Genomic DNA, 22,741 nt, shown 5'->3' with positions numbered 1-22,741 from the left:
TAGTAAGTATAAACATTAAAAAGTTAATAGGTAAAATAAACGAGAATGTGTCCCCAGTATATATATAGTATACCATGAAAATGGGACAATATCTTTAATTTGGCATTAAAATTAGAAATATCATATCATAGGGAACATATGTACTAAATTTCAAGTTGATTGGACTTCAACTTCATCAAAAACTACCTCGACCAAAAACTTTAACATGGAGAGGGACAGATGGACGAACGGACGGACGGGCGGACGGATTAACGGACGAACGAACAGACGGACGCACAGACATAACTGGGGCATAAAAAAACTTTAAGTTATATAAGAAGTGGCACACTTATAATTCATAAATAATAGTTGAAGTTATGAATATAGCATTTCACATTTACATGATGACTACCGGTACATTAAAAAACGCGAATGAATTAAAACTACTATTGAAGATTCAGTATCAGATTTATACAGTATGTATAGCAAATATGCATATCCTGTACAATGTCATTGTTTGTCACTTAAAGAATCGTACACTGTGAACTTTTTAACAGTTCAAAGTTTTCCATGAGGTCAGGGTTTAAGACGTTAAAAATTCATTAAGATATGTAAACGAAAGAGTCATGAACATCTTCAAGCTTCTCTAAAAATTCATTATTTCTACGATATATATCCTGAAATTAGCACATTGATCGCCGGTGTATAGTAGCATGTGCAATCATACCACATCTCCTTATCTTATTCAAAATGTTATGCTTTTTTTTAATGAAACAGATGTTGGTAAGTAGTATTTCATGAAACCCCAAAACATTCAAATTTGATTAGAAACGTAGACATACTTTATTAAAGGGTCTCGGTGGCCGAGTGGTCTAAGAAGTTACTTTTGTAATCACTAGCCAGTCAACACTTTATGGTTCATCTAACAAGCAAGCTAACTAAAAATATTACCTTTGACTTATGAAATCGGCTGTAGTATTCACCAAGTTCAACCTTTCCGGTATTGAATAAATATTTGGAGTTAATTAAACAAATCTTATTTATTGCATTAGGGACATTAAACTGTAGTACTAGTAGTGCAAGTTGTGCCTTCAATAGCAAGTGAGAGGGAAAACAAGTTCAACTACCGTTTTTGGTGAATATTCAACAACTACCCTAATTGTTTTTTAAGTAAATTTTTTAGCAAGAAATATTGACTAAGTCCAAAAATCTGACATTTTTAGAATATTTGAAGAATAATAAAAATCCGATGGCAATACATGCTTCAATTATGTGTACAATAAACCTATAAGGTGTTAAAGCTGTGTCTCAAAAACTATAGGAGGATAACCGACTCTTTATATATATAGCTTGTACCAAAAATACCGGACATTTAAAGAAAATTTTATAAAAAAATCGAAACCCTGTAGACAAACACACCTCTATTATAAATAAAAAGCTTTTTAGGTCAAAAATTGAAGGAGATAGCTAGATGTATATGTCCGGACAGAAACAGACGAACGGACGGATGAATGGACGGACAGATCTTAATTAACGAACGTGCTCGACATTTTGTCCAGTGAGGGGAGGGGGGAATGTGAAATAGTATTAAGAGGACATAGTGTACATGTACATCAAACAGCTAGGTAAGAAGTACCAGTGCACTCCAGGAATCGGTATAGGTTTGGCATGAAATTTTGTCACTTACATAGAACTCCAGACAAAACAAAATACACATTCGAAATGGCAAACAAATGCACATGTTTTTTTCGCGCATACTTCATAAGTTTGTTTGCCATGGGTCTTATCCAATTTGTAATTATGCAAGTAAAATATGTTAAAAGTAATTTCGCTATAGCATGTTTTATTTGATAATCCATATAGGATCTGAGTCAATTGAATGTTACATGTGTACTTTTATTTTATGATTACATCTTGTCAAAAGAGTGCTCTGACACCTATATGGGTCATTTTCAAAAAATGTCGAATTTTGAAATTGAAAAAATTATTAAAAGTTACTTATTCAAACAACCCTCTACATAAGCAAATCATAACAAACAGTACTTTAAGAACAACATATTAAAAGATGCAATCTTAATGATGTCATACAAGAATATGTTGAAACATTTTTTGATCGGTGGTACATTATTTTGTCTATCCTGTTACCATTTTCAAAAGAAATTTTGGGTTATTAAGAAAAGGTTTAGATAAAATGTTAAGCTTGTTTTACGTAGACAATTAGATGGTTTTCAAGAGAATAAACTTCTATATATATTCATTCTGTAATATAATAGATTATTTGCCAATTTTCCAGGTTGTCCTGAAAAATGCCTCTAAAAATTGGTTTTCAAAGGTTGTAAAAATTACCACCAGTAATGCAAGTCTAAGATAGCAATTTCTATTGTTTGGCATTTTTTCACCCTTTCAAATAAACCCAACATCAAGTAAATCCCTCATAAGTTAGTTTACTTTTCTCTATATTTCATTGGTAACAGGAACGTACGTTTCTGATATATTACTATATAAAAGTCTATCCTGTTACCTTTTTGTCTATCCTGTTACCGATATCAGTATTGCACCTGCGAATGCTTGAATTGGGAAGATTAAGACGTTATAACCTTAAGATGACTTCAAACAACGAAATATTTCATTCGTTTTGCACCTATATGTTAAGATAAAAAAATTAACGACGTTTTTGTCTACAATTGTCTATGCTGTTACTGTAACCATAGCAACCATAGTAACAGGATAGACATAACAGGATAGACAAATTTCTTCGTTTTTGATTGCTGTTGTAAAATAACTACTCCCTTTGGTGAAGTGATTATGTTTTTCTATTGTGAATTTGGTTTCCAACACGTTATTGCACTTTTTACAAATATACTGTTGGTGTATTTAATCAAAATTGATGGTAACAGCATAGACATAAAAAAAAGTACGCTCTATTTTTTTCACTAAATGTCTTGAAATTTCTTTTCTCTACACTGTCGTTCAAGAAACGAGGCGTTTTAAATGTAAAGATTACTTTGCACTTTTGAAATCAACACTGACTGATTCAATATTCATAGGGAGAATAATTTCACGGCTGTTTTAAGTAGCGGTAACAGGAAAGACATGAACCTCCTGTACGCAGATTCAATTTAGTTTGTAGATAATATGTTACATACAATGATATAGAAGCTACGAATTTTCGTTAGAGTAATATTTAACGTTCTTAAAAAGTCCCTTTTGTAGATATCAAGGCGATCAGAAAATCGCAAAAAAATCATTTGAAATGTGTTTTTCTGACACTGTACGCAGACAAATACCCCCAAAATGGGTCTTAAATGCAGTTTAATCTTATCAAAATAGATGCAAGGTGTGTTTATTATTAATGTTCTGAATCACAAATCCGACAAGCTTTCATTTAAACCATTACAACTGAAATTTCCATTAGAAATAAAAAAGTTAGCATGGGTGTACTGAAAATTCGACATTTTTTGAAAACGACCCATATAAGAAAAATTATTGGTTTACCGATATATGAATAGGCTGGAAATACATAATTTACAGTAAATTATAAGACAGTGTAGTTAACTTTATTTCAGTATCAACTGCTCTCTACCTGGAATTATGTTTATAATTACATTTCATTCTTTGGATTTAGTACTGACTGCACATGCATAACGTATTAGTTTAGTACTGTACGCAGATTTTTTGTCTATCAACAAGTCATTTCTGTATTCTTCATTCAGTCTGTTCAAGTAACTACTAAATTAAGGACATTGCACATGTCAAGTCTTTAACCATAAATTAAATAAGATGTGCACGAAATGGATAAGATACATAAATCTATTTTTCTGTAGATGGTTAAATAGAAAACTTCAAAGTGCAAAATCTATACGTTTTGATGAAATGATTTTCTTCAGAACTACAAAAAGAGTTTGTATATATTGAGAATTTATTATAAAGTTCATTTGTAAGATTTCGTTGAATATTTGAAAATTATAATGAATAAAAATTAATTCACCATATTTCAAGGGACACAACTCTGTATTTGGCTGCACAGTGTTAGACTATTTTGGTCATTTTGGGTCTAATTTCACGTACAACATATTTCTTAAAAAGAGTGACATGTTTTGATGACTGGATACGACATAAAACAATCCGTACGTGATATTCTGATCAATTATAGATCCCGGAATGATTTCGTACCCCTGCCGTTCACTATGACGTATTATAATGACTTGTCAAAATATGTAAACAATCGGATTATTTTTCAAATTTTTAGACATGAGCGCCAACGTAGACCACCATGATATTTTATTATGTGAAAGATACATAAGAGTACAGTTGATGGTTGAAAATTTCAAGATGGTCTACGTTGGCGCTGATGTCAAATTTTGTCTCCGAACATGACGAAATTGTAGATTTTTTACACTTTTTGTCGTTTAGGGCTTTTCAAGGTCTCAGTTTGAACATATTTGAGTACAGAACTCCTTAAAATAAGGTTCTACATGGAAGATCAGATACTGCAGTTCATTACACAGGCGTGATGGGTTTTAACTTCAAAGTTTAAAAAAATCTGGAAAAAGGGGGGCCAGAAACGGCCCTTATCATACCTTGTCCTTTATTCAAAGTTCAGATTTTCCCTGCAAAAACGGGAAACACTATAATAAAATCTTCAGACATTCTAAAGTTAGAATTTTTATTTATGAAAGTTTATATAAATGCACAAATCCTCATGATAATATAAATAAAATATTTGAAAGGAAACAAAATTAGATAGAAGTCTAAAGTCAGAGGAAAGTCATACTCTAGAAGAGGAACTTACTGTTTAAGCATGCACGAAAGCTATTAACACTATGAACTTACACCAGGTATTTCAGAATCGACTAGGACCTCAATCTTTTTATTGATTTATGTTTATTAAGTTAGATGTTATATACAGTTATATATGAATGAATGGTTTATTATAGTGCAACCTGTATATATACAATAGATACATATTATTACAATATTACATTACAGCCAACCAGATAGGCTTACGATGCACTGACAAATTGAAATCAATTTTTGTAAAAATAGATAACAAATAGTTTTGGACTAATAGCTAAGTTATTAGAAAACGCAACAGTTAAAGTAAAATAGTTAGACAATTTCTCTTCGATTACGATCACAGCCCAAAATAAAGTTCGCTATGCATTTGTTATTGTTAGATAACAGTTCATTTAAGGCAGCATTTGGATGAAATTCATTTATGCGTAGAGGATAAGCAGGATCTGGTGATATTGCAGTAAATAGTTTATTTCTCAAAACCGAGTAACAATCACAGTATAAGATGAAGTGAATAGACCCAGAATTGCACATTTTACAGACTCGTTGTTCGATTAGTATGTTTCTATAGCGTCCTCGTTCGACTTCTAGATGGAAAGTACCACAGCGAATTCTAGAGATTGCAGAACTTTGGGTCCTTGTTAAATGCTTTTTTTAAGTACGGCTCGGCACAAAATTCAGTTTTTAAATTTTTATACGTCCTCAACTTTGGCATATTGTTTGTTTCGTTAAACCACTTGTCTTTGAAGTCTGTTACAAGTTTACTTTTTACAGAGTCTAAGATGAATCTTGTTGAGATGTCGGAGTCATTGTCAGTTAGGTGTGAAAGATCGCATTTGTCCAGAAGCGTTTTTACACTATTGTACTACGTGTTTCGGTAACGTCTCGACAATTCACGATCCCAAACAAACACTTTTCGGCAAATGCTGTGACCAGGCATGTCATAAGACGCCACCATAAGTGGATTACATTACACTGGTTGTGAATAAAAACTGGATGCCATCCCATGTCTGGTAATATTGCTGGAATCGGTGTTGTTTTGCCGACGCCAAGAAAAATTTCTGACAGCTCTATAATGTAAGCGTTCGATATTGTCATATTGGTTGGCTACACATACCCCGGATGCATAATCAAGTATAGGAATAAAAATGTTTTCGTAAGTTTTCGTAGTCTATATTACCCATGTTTAAAAAGTTAGCTGTAAATGAACCCAATGATCTACTACTTGCACTTACGAGTTCACTAACAGAGACATTATAATCCATAAAATCGGATAATGTGAGTCCCAAGTAGCGATATTTAGTTACAAATTCAACTGTGTTGTCCCCTAGTCGAAATGTAAATTGAGGTCTATCCTTTGTCGTCTTTCGAATATGCATAATTTTTGTCTTTTCTGTATTAACGTTCATCAATTGTGTCTTTGTCCAATCGTTCAGAGCATTAAGCTGATTTTGTAATCCATCAACAGTGTCCGAAGTAAGAACACGATCGTCGGCGTATAGGAAACAGCTAATCATATCGTCACCGACTAATGCGCCACAACCGTTAATGAGTGTTACCAATTCATCAATAATAATGCAAAAAGAGTAGGTTCGAGGTTGTCGCCTTGACGGACACCTGAATTAACTGAAAACCATTCAATAAAAATCGTAGGCGATTAGCGTACTGGACTTGCAGCTTTGAGTAGAGACACCTAATAACTTTGTACATATTTCCATACACACCCACGGCTAAAAGTTTATTCCAGAGTATTGTGATTTAATGAATCGAATGCCTTGCTGAAGTCAACGAAGTATACAAAAGTGTCTATGTTCTGCAGTTTTCTGTTTCTCAATATTGTACACAGTTAAAAGATATGGTCCAGACATGATCTAAGCCGCCTAAATCCGTTTTCCTCCTCACTAAGAAAGTTATTGTTTTCGAGATGACTGATGAGCCTTTCATTCAAAATCTGACTAAATGTTTTTGCGACAATTGACATCAGACTTATGCTTTGGATTGCGGAAATCTTTGCCTTTTTTTAGCAGAGGACCTATGCTTCGACTCAAGGATCTGGAACAATTCCATAGCTTAAACATACATTGAACAGTTTGTGAAGGGTTTTCGACAGTATATCACTTTTCAGTATTTCATTAGGTAAATTGTCTATTCCTACAGCTTGCCATTTTTTAAACTCATCAGCGCACGTTTCGTTTCTTCAAGAGAAATAGGTTCGTTCAATTTAGATGTGCTCGTGTTGTCAATATATGTCGGATCATTTACAGGGAGGGGTTCATATTCACGCTCTAGTTGTGAATTAAGGGTTTCCAGTTGCTCAATAAAATCAAAATCAACTTTTGTAGTGTCAATGGAGAACAGTTTGGTATACTCCTCTTTCCATCGTTGTAAAATTTCGGAGGGATCATGAGACACTGACCTATCCTCCATACTGACACTATCAATGTTTGTCGATGTTTTTCCGGGACCTAGTTTACTGATTTCACGCCAAAATTCTTTTGGATTGCCCCGATTGATTGTTTTTAGTCGATTCAGTCTTTGAGCTGTATATTTCCGCTCTTCTTGTCGGAGGCGTTTATCAAATTATTTGCGCTATATTTTGAATATCTCCCTGCGTTTTGTTTTTGCTCGACGATCACCCTGATAACTCAAATAGTCTTTTTCGGCAATATTTACCTCACGAAGCAGATTTCGTAATTCATACCGTTATTTTTAACTCCGATCATCTGAACATCGACCTAGTTAAAGTCTAATCATATGGCATTTAAAACACCGTTAATATATTTCTTAAGGCTTTCTACGTCCGAATGATCAAGGGGGATATTTTTAAATACCAATTTTTGTGTTGTGAGCGGTTGTCATTAATTGCCGATTTTGTGGTGTTTTTAATTTGTAAATCTGGTTCATATTTCAACATATTATTTTCCAATGTTCTGATCTTATTATCAAAGAGGGACGAAAAATACCAGAGGGACAGTCAAACTCATAGATTGAAAATAAACTGACAACGCCATGGCTAAAAATAAAAAGACAAACAGACAAATAATAGTACATTGGCAAATTCCAATGACATTTCATCTTTCAAAGATTTATACCTTTGCTGATCTCATGTGTGAATTTTGATTCCAAGTTCGTATTTCTTTGCTCCAAAGATGTACTTAGAGAATCTTGGTTCTGTTTAACACTCAACATTAATTTATATAAATCATTTGTTGATACGTTTTGGTCTGGGTTTGGGATGGACACTGTTGACTGAGAGGGTTTAATGGGTACAGAGTACGATTTTGTGTTCAATCTTTTGGGCGAAGGACGTACAAAATCACAATCAGAATGTGAGGAGCTTTGCGTTGGTCTTCGTGGAGGATAGGTTTTATATCTTGATATAGAGTTTTATGGGTATTTTGTGTATATATACTTCACCTAATAAATGTTTATCACAATATTGTTGTCTTTAACTGATTATCACATCCAGATCAAGGATATTTCCCAATTATCAATCACATTTCTTTCAGTGAAAAATTCAAACATCTAACGTGAGGGTACCCAAATTGCACCTATTTTGACAGTTTTTTCACCTACGTTTTTGTAAAATCCAAACAAAAGTTCCCGTTTCTGTGCTTATTTTGTAGATGTATTATTATTCATTATATGGTTCCACTAATTTAATTTTAAATCCATACTGAATCAAAAAAAAAAAAAAAAAGGTTTGAACAGACCTCCAAACGATCCATTATTCTGCAATGAGGAGTACCCAAATTGCTTCCATGCTTAAATTCACATCCTTTAAAATCGAATTACGGACAATATGTTTTATTTCTTCAAATATTTAGAATAATTGGACATTAGTCTATGCTTACTATTCATTTCTTAAGAAATAGAGGCTTGTAAAATATTTTAGTTGTTCATTTAAAAAAGACGACGTTTTTGATGACATCGCATGGCGACGCTTCCGTACAGTTTACCTTTTCCAGTAATACTTCATCTGTTGATGTATACTGTGAACGTTTTGTGCATATTTGTATATATTTACTTATGTTAAAAGACGTGCATAATGTCAAATAATAAAAATACAAATTGTTTAGTCTCTAAGAAAACATTTAAGATTTCAGCTGCTACTTTTGCTAAATAGGTGCAATTTGGGTACCGGGACGTTACATATTTTTTTATATTGATTTTATTGTTTCCCATATGAACACTTTTCATGTCTTCTAATTCCTTCACGCACTGAAAGCTAATGCCTCTATAATACATAATGATGAATTTCTGCAGCAGAAAGTTCGTTCTGTCCTTATATTGTACATTTGGATGATCAACAATTATAAGATGAAAATTATTTTACCAATGTTAAATAGTTCACTGGTCCTCCTCTGGTATTTAACGCCTCATTTTGTTATTAAAATTTACATTAAGATTAATCTTACACCTGTTTAAAAAGATTTTTAAATGCACTTTTCGATCATGAGCATCGGATACGTATACTCGTTCATTGATATTTGACGATGTTTTTTTAAGCTTGATTACCCCAATCTTTAGCTTTAACAAAAAAATTGGGTTATATATATGTCTGTTATGAAGGACAAGTATCAACGTATATTTGATTTTATCTACACTTACAGCCCGTAACAGAGTAGTGATCGAATTCGCGTTTCTTTACCGTCAGAATAAGTTACGTTATCAACAAACTTATTTCAGAAGTGACATAATTTAATTTTCTTCATCGACAAAATATTTCATGTTCAACGTGTAAGTTTTCATTGTTTAAGTCGAAGTTTTTTTAACACAGTAAAACATTTTTTATAATCAACCTCTGTCATTGGCATTTTCATTTTAACGGTAAAGGATCAAATACGGGATCTCCGAAATTTCTATCATTTGTTACGAGGAAATCATTATTCAATCGAACATATGTCTTTGTTCATGACACATATTATGAAATACAAAGGAGTTGAAATGATCAAATACTTTCGAACTGACGGAAACAAAAATACATAATGTAGAATGTGTGTTCTGTCATAAACAATGGCTTCGTCGTGCGAATCGACGAGATCATGTTACATGTAACTGATCTTAGCTGTAGAAACAGTTGGTGCGACCTCGATAAAATCTTTATCAATTTAATATAAGCGATAAATATTCATGACTACAATGATAATGAATTTATTGGAGTCACATCCACTATTTCTACTGTAAACATGAACTCGTCGGTTAGTGCAATGAAGACACTTTAAAAGATTGAGATTGTTGGTTTATTCTTTACACCTTCGAGGTATTAAAATTATTTCAGTGTTTATTTAAAGTTAATTTTATTTTCAAATCTCTTCTGTTTAATATTGTCGAAACTTCCGTTTAAGATTTCTGTGGTAAACTATCTATTCTATAGTTTTATTTATTTATTTATTTTATTTTATATATTTATAATAAATACCCTTTTGTACAAGAATACTTTCTTTGTAGAAGTATAGATCTGCTGGTAATATATTTTTTTTTTATAACTTTCATTATTGTGACGACGCGCTATGAAATTCAGATTAATTTATAAACGAAGTTGTAGATAAATTGTTGGTCATAAACACAAATCTTTTAAACAGTTCGACGAGTGCGTCAATGTTACAGAAGTCTGTTTACTGTAAGTTACTAAGCTTGGCCCGATTCATCTGTCATTTATGGAAACTAATTCACCACTTTCTGAGACATTCATTTTTATTTCACCATCAGACATGGAGCTACATTTGTAACTAAAGGAAAACTCTCATATATGTATATTTATATATTGGGAATTTATTTTTGTTTCCAAACAGAATTATAAGGTTATGTATAAGTGCCTCCGTTCACTGCATAATTGTAAATTGTCTTCCTAAAGACCACAAAAATAAATGGCACAAGTTCACGTAGTCATGAAAAAAGTCGTATAATTTACGTTATCGAACAAAAAATCAGAAATACGGAATATTATATGTGAATGGTTAGGAAATCCGTTTCCCCTACATGTTTTAAAAGTCAAAGAAAAATGTTTTCCCTGATACAAACGTTTTAAGAACCAGCTTTGTGTAACCTATAGACAAATTCGACTGGATATAAGGAAGTTAATATGTTTACTCTGATTTGAAATGATCTTTTAGAACTTTTTTTAGTAATTGAGAACCTATGTTGTTTATGGGTAATAGGTGAAATGTTGCATGATCCCTCAAAATGACAGCAAGCGCAGTTTTCCGCACGATTTTCATTAGTACACTGCTAAAAACTGTCAGGTCCTGGCCATGGTATATTTTGGAGAATTTTTTTTTTACTGATTTTTACTAAAAAAAATATTCTCTGTGTGTGCCATTGCAAGAAATAGTTTTGCTCGTTATTTTGTCATATTAAAAAAAAATCTCAACAAAATTTCCCCGTTTAAACTGTACTAGAAAAAAGTTTGGCACGTGAAACGGACGAATACATATTCTAACAGAAGTACAAATACCAGTCCTCCCTTTTGTGTATACCATTTCAAAGTTATTGATTGAATTCAAATCCATCACACAGTCCGAAAAAATAAAGGACTTCATTCCTATCAAACACCTTTTTAATTGTTTACCAGTATATTTCTTTTAGTTTTGGGTAAAATTGTAAAGGAAATAATACTATCAAGACGTCCTTCCATACAATTTTTTTTTTCTGTTCTGACTTTGAAGAAATGACTACTTTTCGCCCAATCGAAATGGTGCATGGACATATTTTGTTTCATATTATTAGAATTATTTTCAATATTATCGGTATTAAACTTGATTATCAACACATGAAAGTTTGTCAGCATTGTCAATCTTTTTAACGTTAACGTACCAATAGTTCGGTCACTACTCAATTAAGTTTGTCGATAACGTAGCTAATTTTGACGGTAAAGAAACATCAATTCGATCACTTCTCTGTTACGGGCTGTATATTCACTTTTACTCACAGGCTTAATGGGCAGTATCAGAGATGTTGTAATACCGGCAAATATGATTGTTTTCACTAATGGATCGTCAGAACAGTCTAAACATTTATTAGAAGATGAACAAATACCTAATTTGGATTTGAGGAATCTTCCGGTACGTATGTACGATTTTTTAAAATATTTTTTTCAGCAATAATTACATATTTTGTTTTGCAGGACATTTACTAATATTTTAGGTGCATTGTACCGAATCCGTATTACCAATTTGCAAACTGCTATACAATTATAAATCAGAAAAATATGATTTTATATTTAAAACATAAGCTATAGTTGACTGTCACAAGGGAGAAGACGGATTACTTAATATTTTCTGAATTAAATAATTGGTTGTTTCCATTTGACTATATAAGTATGTAGATATTAGTACTCAACGTTTCACTTTTTAGGTACCATCTGATATTAACGGGGTCATCGACGAAATAGCTGCAACCAGTACAAAGATATATTATGTCCCTATTGGCAGACATCAGTGCAACAATGTAAGAACTATTCAATATCAATATTTTGATATTTCTATATCGATATATTGATAATATATTGGGTTATTTTAGTTCAGGAAGAATGTGATATTTGTTTATGAAATTAAGAAGACTGAGTTGGATAGCTGTGTAATATAATGTATTTTCAGATTTTAGAACATGCTGTTAGACAAACAAATGGGAAAATTATTCCAGTTAATGAAATGAACCGGTTGAACTAGATTTATCAATTTTATATTTCAAAGGTTGTGTTCATCTATTATCCCTTACTTTCAACACTAAGCTTTTGGTCATTACATTTATCTACATGCATATTTCTTTGCGGTTGGTGGATTTGTAAATAGCAGTCCTTTTTTTTTTTTTTTTTATTAATTTGACAAAAATATTTCATTTACAAAAAAGCTTGTTTTTTCTATATGGAATTTAGGACTCTCAATATAATTGCAAGACTTGCATGTACATAAAAATCATTCATTCGTAGATAAAATCAGTGTAATAGGATATTTTCAAAGTAAAAAAAAAGTATTGTTGTTTGTTACATTTTTAATACTCTATCGAATCTTTTGCGACTCAAAACAAGCATGCGTGAGGGAACCCTACAAATACCAAAACAAAATTAATTGGCCAGCTAACTGATTATATTTAATTCCATTACAAACAATTCTTTACTTGTCCACGCAATTCAGAGTTCAAATTAACACATCGTGTAACACGCAGCCGTGAAAGTTTCGGCTATTGCAAAACTTACATAGCGAAACGCTCTTGCAATATTTCAATTGAAGTATACAAAACTTATGATAATGAGAACGTAAATTTGAACATATTTGCTAGAACAAAAACTTTACTTTTGAGTTAAGAGCCAATTTTTTGTTGTTTATTGAGAGGAATAGGAACCGGTGAACTCCAGATGAAAATACAAATATTCAGATTTATTAATTTGTAGGAGAGTATTCTAGCGAAAACGCAGAATTAGTCTTCGAAGCTATCAACATTATTTTGGGTTATTATAGTTCAGGAAGAATGTGATATTTGTTTATGAAATTAAGAAGACTGAGTTGAATAGCTGTGTAATATAATGTATTTTCAGATTTTAGAACATGCTGTTAGACAAACAAATGGGAAAATTATTCCAGTTAATGAAATGAACCGGTTGATCAATATGACACATATTATGGTAAATATACTTAGCGTTTATGTTGGAGTCCATCGGTCAGCTTATACAGTTTGATAAATATTTCATTTGAGAAAGTTATTGAAATCAATATGAAATGATATATTAAATATGTCTACGTAGTGTCAGAATAAATGACAAGTTGCAATGGCTATGCAGAAGCAAAATGACGAACCGTTAAATTGTGTTCAAATAATTCGCATAAATCAACAGTAAACAGTTGAGAAGTGCTTTATTTCAAAAGATATAAAATAATTTACCATACGGCATATAGTTATTTTCAATACGTAGCAAACAACAAACACGACTGAGATGCATGTGCCTGACCGTTGTTTGTGTCATAATGACATCGCGTGATTAGTGGTCCCTTTCTGTTCGCATGCAAAAGTGTTCATTCTTACGGAGAAAATTCGTAATTCTGTGTAGGTGACCACACTAAATTTGAGTTTGACGATTTTTGTTCTTTCCCCAGTTTTGCAAAACTAAACATTTAGTCTATTTTTATGATGACCCCTAACGAGAGGGAGTGTGCTTGATTTTCATATGATAAAGCCATTATCTTTCAATCAGTTAAGTTGAGATTTGGAGCTGGCATGTCAGCAACTGCTAGTAGTCCTTTGTTAATTTATGTATCATATTCATCTTTTTTAGTTTCATTTGTTACCTATTCTAACATCGGACTCGGACTTCTCTTACTGAGTTTTACTAAGTGTATTGCTGTGTTTTTTTTTAAATTTTAAATTGGCTAGAGGTATAGGGGGAGGGTCGAGATCTCACTAAACACATTTAGCGGAGGAGGTTTGGCGTGTCATTAAACCAGGTTCAACCCACCATTTTTTCTTAAAATGTCCTGTTCCAAGTCAGGAATATGGCAGTTGTTATCAAATAGTTCGTTTCTATGTATGTTGGCGTTTGTTTTTGTTGCACTTCAGTGTTCCTGTTGTTCCTTTGTTTTCCTCTTATAGTTGATGTGTTTCCCTCGGTTTTAGTTTTTTTGCCGAATTTGTTTTCTCTCAACCGATTTATGAATTTGAACACCGGTATACTACTGTTGCCTTTATTTAGCTCAAATTAGTCGAAATTCAGGAGCCTCTGGCCCCTGTTAGTCCTATATGAATTTTTTTAAATTTTGGTTCAGTTATATGATTGGGAGTTTAGTGTGACGTCCATTTTCGCTGAACCAGTACACATTTTTGTTAGGTGCCAACTGAAGCCCACCTCTTTTGTTGGATTTTCTCGCTGTGTTGAAGACCCATTGGTGGCCCTGGGTTGTTTTCTGATCTTTGATGGGACTGTTGTCTCTTTGACACATTACCCGTTTCCATTCTCAATGTCATTTCGTAAATTTCTCAACCTTAACCTTGTAGGATGTATTCATAATCACTTAGTGTTACTCCGTGTGATTTTATATAAAGCATAGATTTTTACCTCAAGTCCGAAACTTTTCGGACAACAAATGTGAGGAAAATTGTTCCTTTACTTCATAAAAATGCAATACTTAGGCATGCCAAAATGTGTATCATTCGAAATGAGAATATCACCTATCTTATTCATCGTACAGCAATGAAATAAAACACTTATTGCAGAAAGCAAACATCGACCGCTGAAAAAAACGGGTTGCATGGGACAATCACATGAAGAATATGGCGAGGTTAAAATGATCGTGAGCGCTCAAGCCTCCTAACGATGTAGTTATAACACATTTTAAGAATAAACTTTAATAATCAGCTTGACATGGCTGACTCATCCAATCGAATAAAAAACCACATAGTACTGATCTTAACTGAAAGCTTATTAAGAGCCAAATTTAAGATAATAAAAATAAACCATGTTCTCCCAGACAATCTTAACACATCTGTCGTCGTAAGTCAGGAAGAGCAAAATTATGTGCAATACAAAACTATAAGTTTCGGCAGAATGTAGGACCAAGAAATGTTAACGCATAGATATTTACAATATATGTAAAAACAAATTCAAATAATGTAAGTAACCATACAAATACTTTTCAAAGATAAAGCAACAATAATTATATACGGATTGTATCTTCATATACCAGGTATGTTCATTATATATCCGTATAACTTATTATTTTGTATCTCAATTATTGTACGATTTTGGTACAGCCCACTTCCTTGCCAAATCTTTGTTTTGTTTTTGTCTATTTTAATGATATCCATTTGACGTGGCTCGGTACTTATACATCCCGTCATTGTATAATTGTTCTATGGTTAATCTTTGTATTCTTTTCATTTTTGCTTATGTGCTTTGTCTATATAGATATAAGAAGATGTGGTATGAGTGCCATGAGACAACTCTCCATCAAAGTCACAATTTGTAAAGAAAACCATTATAGGTCAAAGTACGGCCTTCACCACGGAGCCTTTTTTTGTTTCTTTGTTACATATTTGTTTGTTTTTATAGTGATTAAAATTATAACATAATGTTGACTGTTGTACCTCTATTTTGACATTTTTGCCTATTATGTCTGTTTGTTTTTTCACACATCGTTGTCAATATAATGGAATTTTATCCGACTGTCATACAAGTGAGAGGTTTAGCTAGCTATAAAACCAGGTTTAATCCACCATTTTCTACATAAGAAAATGCCTGTACCAAGTCAGGAATATGACAGTTGTCATCCATTCGCTTGATGTGTTTGAGCTTTTAATTTTGCCATTTGAATTTTCCACGGAGTTCGGTATTTTTGTGATTTTACTTTTTATTATTAAATGATATTTCAGTTTAAAACATATTTTATTCCTTTAAGTACAACAGAAATGGGACCAAAGAAATATCACTATTGGCAACAAACTAACACTGTGGAACGAAAAATCGTCTCTTTGCCGTAAATTTAAATTAACAGTTTCCCAGTGTAAAAATGAAATATTTGAATAGATCAAAAGACCGTATTACCATGTACTATTCCGTTTTTTTTAATATGTTAATTACGATATCTTTCAACAGTCTAATTAAACATTTGTTTTTATATATATTCAAACGTAATAGTTAGTGTAACTAATTTTCTCAGTTGAATGAAATTAAGAAAGATATTTACTGCGTTTGGCCATTCACTGTGACTCATAACAATACATGTCCAGAGACAATATAAAAAAGAAGATGTGGTATGATTGCCAATGAGACAGCTATCCACAAAAGACCAAAATGATACAAACATTAACAACTATAGGTCACCGTACGGTCTTCAACAATGAGCAAAGCCCATACCGCATAGTCAGCTATAAAAGGCCCCGCAAAGACAATGTAAAACAATTCAAACGAGAAAACTAACGGCCTTATTTATGTAAAAAAATGAAGTCTGCTATAAATGGATAACATGTACATTTGAAACACCAACTTAAAAACATTTTCTAATCTAAGCTGTCAACTTAGAAACTGGAAACCCCGTTAGTTTTGTAATTATTTACATTTCTCAGATACAGATTAGAGAACTAAAACATAAGTTAATATCTGCAACAGTGCAAATATTGAAATATGATGAATGTCATAATTTCAGTTGGCATATATCAACTTCTGTGTACAACTCTAAATACTAATGATACTAACAATTAATGTTATAAATTTACCAAAGTGCACTATTTATATATTTACATTACAGAAACTGGCATTACGCTTAGCAGCTGATATACGCTATTCAGAAAATCAAAGCACAGATGTCATGAGGATGAAAATATCAGCATATATAGATGATATTTATGTAAGGTTTTGACAATTAGTTTGTAAAAAATACGTCAATGGGAAACTCTATTTGACAAAAGATATTCGCATGAATAATTTTCGCCATTACTTAAAAAATCATGTACGGTATAATACCACCAAATCATAGTACGTCACGTCCGGTCGCATACGAAAAAGGGTCGAAATAAAATATTCCCTTGAATTTAACAGTTGTTGGAAATTAATCCTACATTTCATTGCAGTGAAAATTTCTGAGTCATAAACATGTATCTTGGGTGTTTCAAAGCACCATTCTTTTTTTGTGTGTGTTTCTATAGAATATTTTGCAAACTTGAGGTTACATTGCTTGTATAAAGGAAAAAAGGGGTGAAAATTTGATTGGTTAACTTCCAGTGATGGTTTTTTTATCTTATCTTATATTCAATGAAATGTGATGTGAAATTTTGTCTGTAGTACTGGACAGGATGAAAATTTACTCATGCCAAGTATTTCTTTATTTGAAACACAGATAAATTCTGCACATTTTTTTCGAAAAGAGCAAATTAAACAAAGACTAATAGGGGAAAAACAATTGTGGTATAACATGAATACTTCGCAACAATTCTTGAAAATTATGTCATAAAAAAATTCTATCATTAAAGTATGTTTTCATAAAATAGATTTTCACTTGATGATTTTATAGCTTCTTATTTCCAAATTAAAGACTACGAGCTTTTAGCAGAAATATTGATAAGAAATGAATTTTGAATTAGAAAAAGTGTTTATGACTTTAATAAACCTGATTATAGATCCGTATAGATAATGTTATTTTGAAAAGAATATAATTTTGCCTGTCATTGTCAGTTTGTTGTCAACTCATCAGTTTGAATATCCCTTTGATGTATTCATTTTCATCATTACCAAAAAAATACAACGTTTTAGAATAATTAGTTTTATTACTTTGGAGAGAAGAATGAATATACCAAGGCGCAATTAATACAATAAATCGAATAATATGACCAAACAAGTAGAGAAAAGATAAAAATATTGCAACGCCATTAGAGATAGAAAAAACATATGTATATTCGGAGGACTTAATTAAAGTTTTTCTAGTACAATTAGGGTCAATTCCACTAAGGAACCGCTATAAAAGCACAACTTATTTTTTGGTAAGAAATAACTTGTCCTCAATTATGTCAATGCTATATGACGTTTTGCTACATAAAAGAATTAACTGAACTTTAGCTGTTTAATTAGTTATCAAAGGTACCAGGATTATAATTTAGTACGCCAGACGCGCGTTTCGTCTACATAAGACTCATCAGTGACGCTCATATCAAAATATTTATTAAGCTAAACAATTAAAAGTTGAGGATCCAAAATTCCAAAAAGTTGTGCCAAATACGGCTACGGTAATCTATGCCTGGGATAAGAAAATCCTTAGTTTTTCGAAAAATACAAAGTTTTGTAAACAGGAAATTTGTAAAAATGACCACATTGTTGATATTCATGTCAGCAATGAAGTGTTGACTACTGGGTTGGTGATACCCTCGGGGACGAAACGTCCACCAGCAGTGGCATCGACCCAGTGGTGTAAATAGTTATCAAAGGTACCAGGATTATAATTTAGTACGCCAGACGCGCGTTTCGTTTAAAAGTGCAGAAGACAACACTGTGTAGTTGGAAAAGGAATGATTTTTTAGAAGATTGAAATTTTGTATTTCACACTACGAAAAGCAGTGTCCGAGCTCCATGGGACTAATGAAATGCGGAAACGTATTTTATAAAGTACATATTCAAGAACGTACAGTTCATTCTTTGTTTAAAACCTACTTTTTTATGACGCAATTAATTCTTTGAACTGACATTACCAAGATGCTTTTTGTTCATTGGAAACATATTTGTTACAAAAGACAATCGACTTTTTTATTACATCAACATCATGTGTTTCTCATCAAGTCGACTAGGATCTTTATTCGTACAAAACTCAAGTGTTAACAGAATAACAGCTTCAGTATAAAAACAAAATTGTTAAACATATACAGCCATTCCTTCGTTCTTTATATTGTTGTAACAGAATAAAAAAAGTAAGCTTAATATTGATCTTACTTCAACTATTTCTTTTCGTGCATATAGAGAGAGTCATAATGTTTTAATGCACCGTTGCTGTCCCTCTAATGAGTTATTACGATGTCCTCATATTTTTAAACTGATTGTCAAGTTCAAAATAGTTTGTGAACATTATTGAACTACGGTTGCCTCTTATTTGATCATCTAAATATATGAAAACATTTTCAAAAAAACAATTGATTTGATAACCTGTCTTCATTTGAAAAAAAAAGAAACCGCCCAAATTTTGCTCATAAAGAATTGTTGATTTTGATTTTCTAAATTCTATGTTTCTGTTTGAGACTCCAATTGACAGGTTATAAACCTGCTATTCCGTGATTTTTTTTATTGACGACTTATTTATTTTTAAAAAAGAACACACAACTGCAGAAAGATTAAAATCAAACAAGATGGTATAATTGTTTTTAGGACGACTGTCTAGATATGGTAAAAGAATTCAGAGACCCTTTAAAGTTTTATTATATGCAAGGTCAGTTTGTGGAGTTAAAGTTTAACACACTCAAACTAGGAGATAGAGTAAGAAAAGGACCGTATTGTAGATGCGGAAATAAAGATTTAGGTCTTGCAGGGACAGTCATTGGACAAGATCGAGACGGTAAGCACAACTCCTTTTACAAGATACACACGTTATTTAACTGAATAGGTGCAACACTTTCAAAAATATTTCAATATACTGGTAAGCTAAATAGGTGTCAGTTATTCATTGTCTATCAGCATTTATAAATTTCTCGAAAATAATATACATTGTATGTAACGGTAAGTCAATGAAAAGGTATATACTATGAAATTTGGTGCGAAGAGATTTGCCTCGAGCACTTAATTTCAAGGTATATGCCTTTCAGTTGACTATCCGATTTTGGTACATATTCAGAACTCGGTCATATTATAATTACCTAATGATATTTGATTTTTGCTGACTATTTGTTTATAAAGTATTTGTGATAAGAAGACAATACAGAGATTTTATTAAATACATTGTGTTACTTTAGATGTAATCATTAGTATCAAACCTGTCATATTTGTGGCAGTGATTTGCCAGGTCTTGAGTTTATAAATGCAGCAAGCATGGATTGGAACTTGCCGGTTTACATATTAATGAAAAATAGTAGTTGGTGATTTTAAAAGGTCCTTAACTCCAGAATGAAAAAAAAATATTGTAGCTTATGGTATGGTTATGTATATTGAGATAAAGAAAATAAATTGACTAAAAACTGGCAAAGATAATCTAGTAGCAGTAAGCATTATACCTGTTTTCAAAAATATATATCTTGACTTCAAAGTATACTAATGCTATGTTAATTTATAAAAATAAAGATATTTGTGAACCTTATATAGTATTGTGGCAAATGCATTAACAAATCAGCTATCATTAGATTAATTATACTTTTTATTTTATTTCAAGCTATTTAAATGTATCATGATAAAGATATAGTTCGTCTTTTTCATCATACCTTATATGTTTGCTTTAATGATCGGGTTACTTAAACACGTTTTACAATATGTATCGTCATTATAATAAATTTATAAGCATTATCATTATTTTTTCTCAAATGTATTTCAAACTCCGAAAGATACAAACGGAACATTCAAAGTCGAAAATTAACTAACAACGCCATGGCAAAAAACAAAAGAGCACAAAAGACAACCAACACAACATAGAAAACTCAAAACTGAGCATCATGATCCCAACCAAAAACCGGCGGTGATTACTTGTGCTCTGGAAGGATAATAGATCCTTCTCCACACGTGGCAGCTGCCATGTTGCTCATGTAAAATACAAGCCCGATATAAATTCTAATTCGGTAGCTAACTTTGGGAAACAAAAATACGAGATTGTGGTCATGACAATTGGTACAGATCCGTCGTCATCTGTGAAACAGATATGTCATAACGGTCAACCAAAATGTGATGGCGTTCGTAAAATTGTTAAAGGGATCATTTCAACTTGACATCTTGAAACTCTTGGTTTAAAAGCTTGCTTGCGAGTAGCAACCCTCTCAAGGAAATAATGTTAGGAAACGCAAGCCTTGGAATACCGTATCAACTGGGAGATTTACACTCTATATTGTCTTTTACAAAGTTTCATATTATATACTTGTTTGGTGTTCTAACAACAGTACATTGATGACCATGATTATCACATTGCCTTAGCTTGTACTGTATGCAAGGTATTAAGAAAAAATATTTTCTGTCTTTTTCGAATGAAATTATTTTGCCTTTAAATATATGTTTGAAAACCAAAGATTGTAATAGTAAAATAAAACTCATTAATATATTAAACAAACTTTGGATACACAATTCATGCCTAAAAAGCCGGTGGCGTTTATTGTAACATTATCATGATTACAATACAGTAATATCACTCCTGTTGTCACCACTGCAAAGTTAGTTAGTACACATTAAAAGTATGTACTGCGGATCTTAAAAGGGAAACTGAAGCATTGGAAAAGTTGTGAGTGTGTATCAACATCGCTTATCAAAATGTCGGACTGTAAACGTTGTAATGTGAGGCAGTTATTGATTCTGGTAGATTAAATTTAAACCTTATTCTTTAGTCCATTACTAAAACTTCAAATCATTTCTTCAAATGGGGATTTGGAATTTCTCTATAAATAATCCTCATTTCTTGTCGATCGCAGGGCATAAATACCGCCAATCATGCCAGGCTTGATCTACTGATACATATCGTGAATCACATAGTTATGTTTTATTCGACAATCATTCAGACACAAACTAGTCTGTTATATTGAATAGAATAAATATAACAAACACTCGTTATCATCGCACAATACATTGTCACCAGAGGTTATTACAAAAATACTCATCGGTGAATTCTTTTCGTTTAATTTGTGTATAATGAATTGTCTACACACATGGCAGCCATGCTGTCTGTACACATGTAATGTTTGATTCATAATGGATACCACTAGATCCCCCCTAGCTTTACCTTGCAGAAGTAATGTTATTATACTTGAAAACGATATCAGAATACCGCACAACCAACAGCCGACTTGTCCACAAAAATAACAGACAAACACACAAAGACAAACAACAACTTACAACATACGGTCCAGATAGCCTTGCTTGCTACAGGTACAACTTTTGGTGGGGTAAAACCCGTTTTTCGCGTCTTACTTATTCACATATAAAAAAACGCCCCTCTTTACATATCTAAACCGTATGTCGAAAAAGGAAATTCAAACACAATTCAAGGCCATTATCTTTAATTTTTAAGACAGCTGCAAAACATTCGCTCAATACGAAGAGGAAAATCATAATTTCCATCGGTTTTGTTGAATTCCTCAAAAGCGTAGGGGTTATGGCTTCTGAACTTTAGGAGATTACATAAGTAGTCCGTTATACATTTACATATGATCGAGGTGATCGATAAGTGTTTAGAGCCTCATAATTGTTCAATGCAGGTTATTTTAACTTTCGATAATCAACAGTACCCTTTATTACACATGAAGCATGTAAACTGACCTATATGAATATAAAAAAAGCTGCTTTTGTAATAAAACAACGTATCAGGAAGATACAAAA

General features: G+C 32.2%; 1 protein-coding gene across 2 annotated transcripts in view; it reads left to right on the top strand.

Moving 5' to 3' along the window:
* LOC143072047 (uncharacterized) overlaps window positions 1-22,741 on the top strand; it is a 51,686-nt gene that overhangs the window by 17,522 nt on the left and 11,423 nt on the right. For both annotated transcript variants that reach the window (XM_076246828.1, XM_076246829.1), the window contains 5 exons: window positions 11,707-11,837; window positions 12,130-12,222; window positions 13,310-13,396; window positions 17,010-17,108; window positions 19,607-19,793. In XM_076246828.1, coding sequence (XP_076102943.1) covers window positions 11,707-11,837; window positions 12,130-12,222; window positions 13,310-13,396; window positions 17,010-17,108; window positions 19,607-19,793 — 597 coding nt within the window. The remainder of the gene's footprint in view (window positions 1-11,706; window positions 11,838-12,129; window positions 12,223-13,309; window positions 13,397-17,009; window positions 17,109-19,606; window positions 19,794-22,741) is intronic.

This window comes from Mytilus galloprovincialis, chromosome 4 (assembly GCF_965363235.1).
Source record: "Mytilus galloprovincialis chromosome 4, xbMytGall1.hap1.1, whole genome shotgun sequence".
In the NCBI taxonomy this organism is placed as follows: domain Eukaryota; kingdom Metazoa; phylum Mollusca; class Bivalvia; order Mytilida; family Mytilidae; genus Mytilus; species Mytilus galloprovincialis.
The sequence above is the reverse complement of the archived record's forward strand: the minus strand, read 5'-3'. Positions and strand labels throughout refer to the sequence as shown.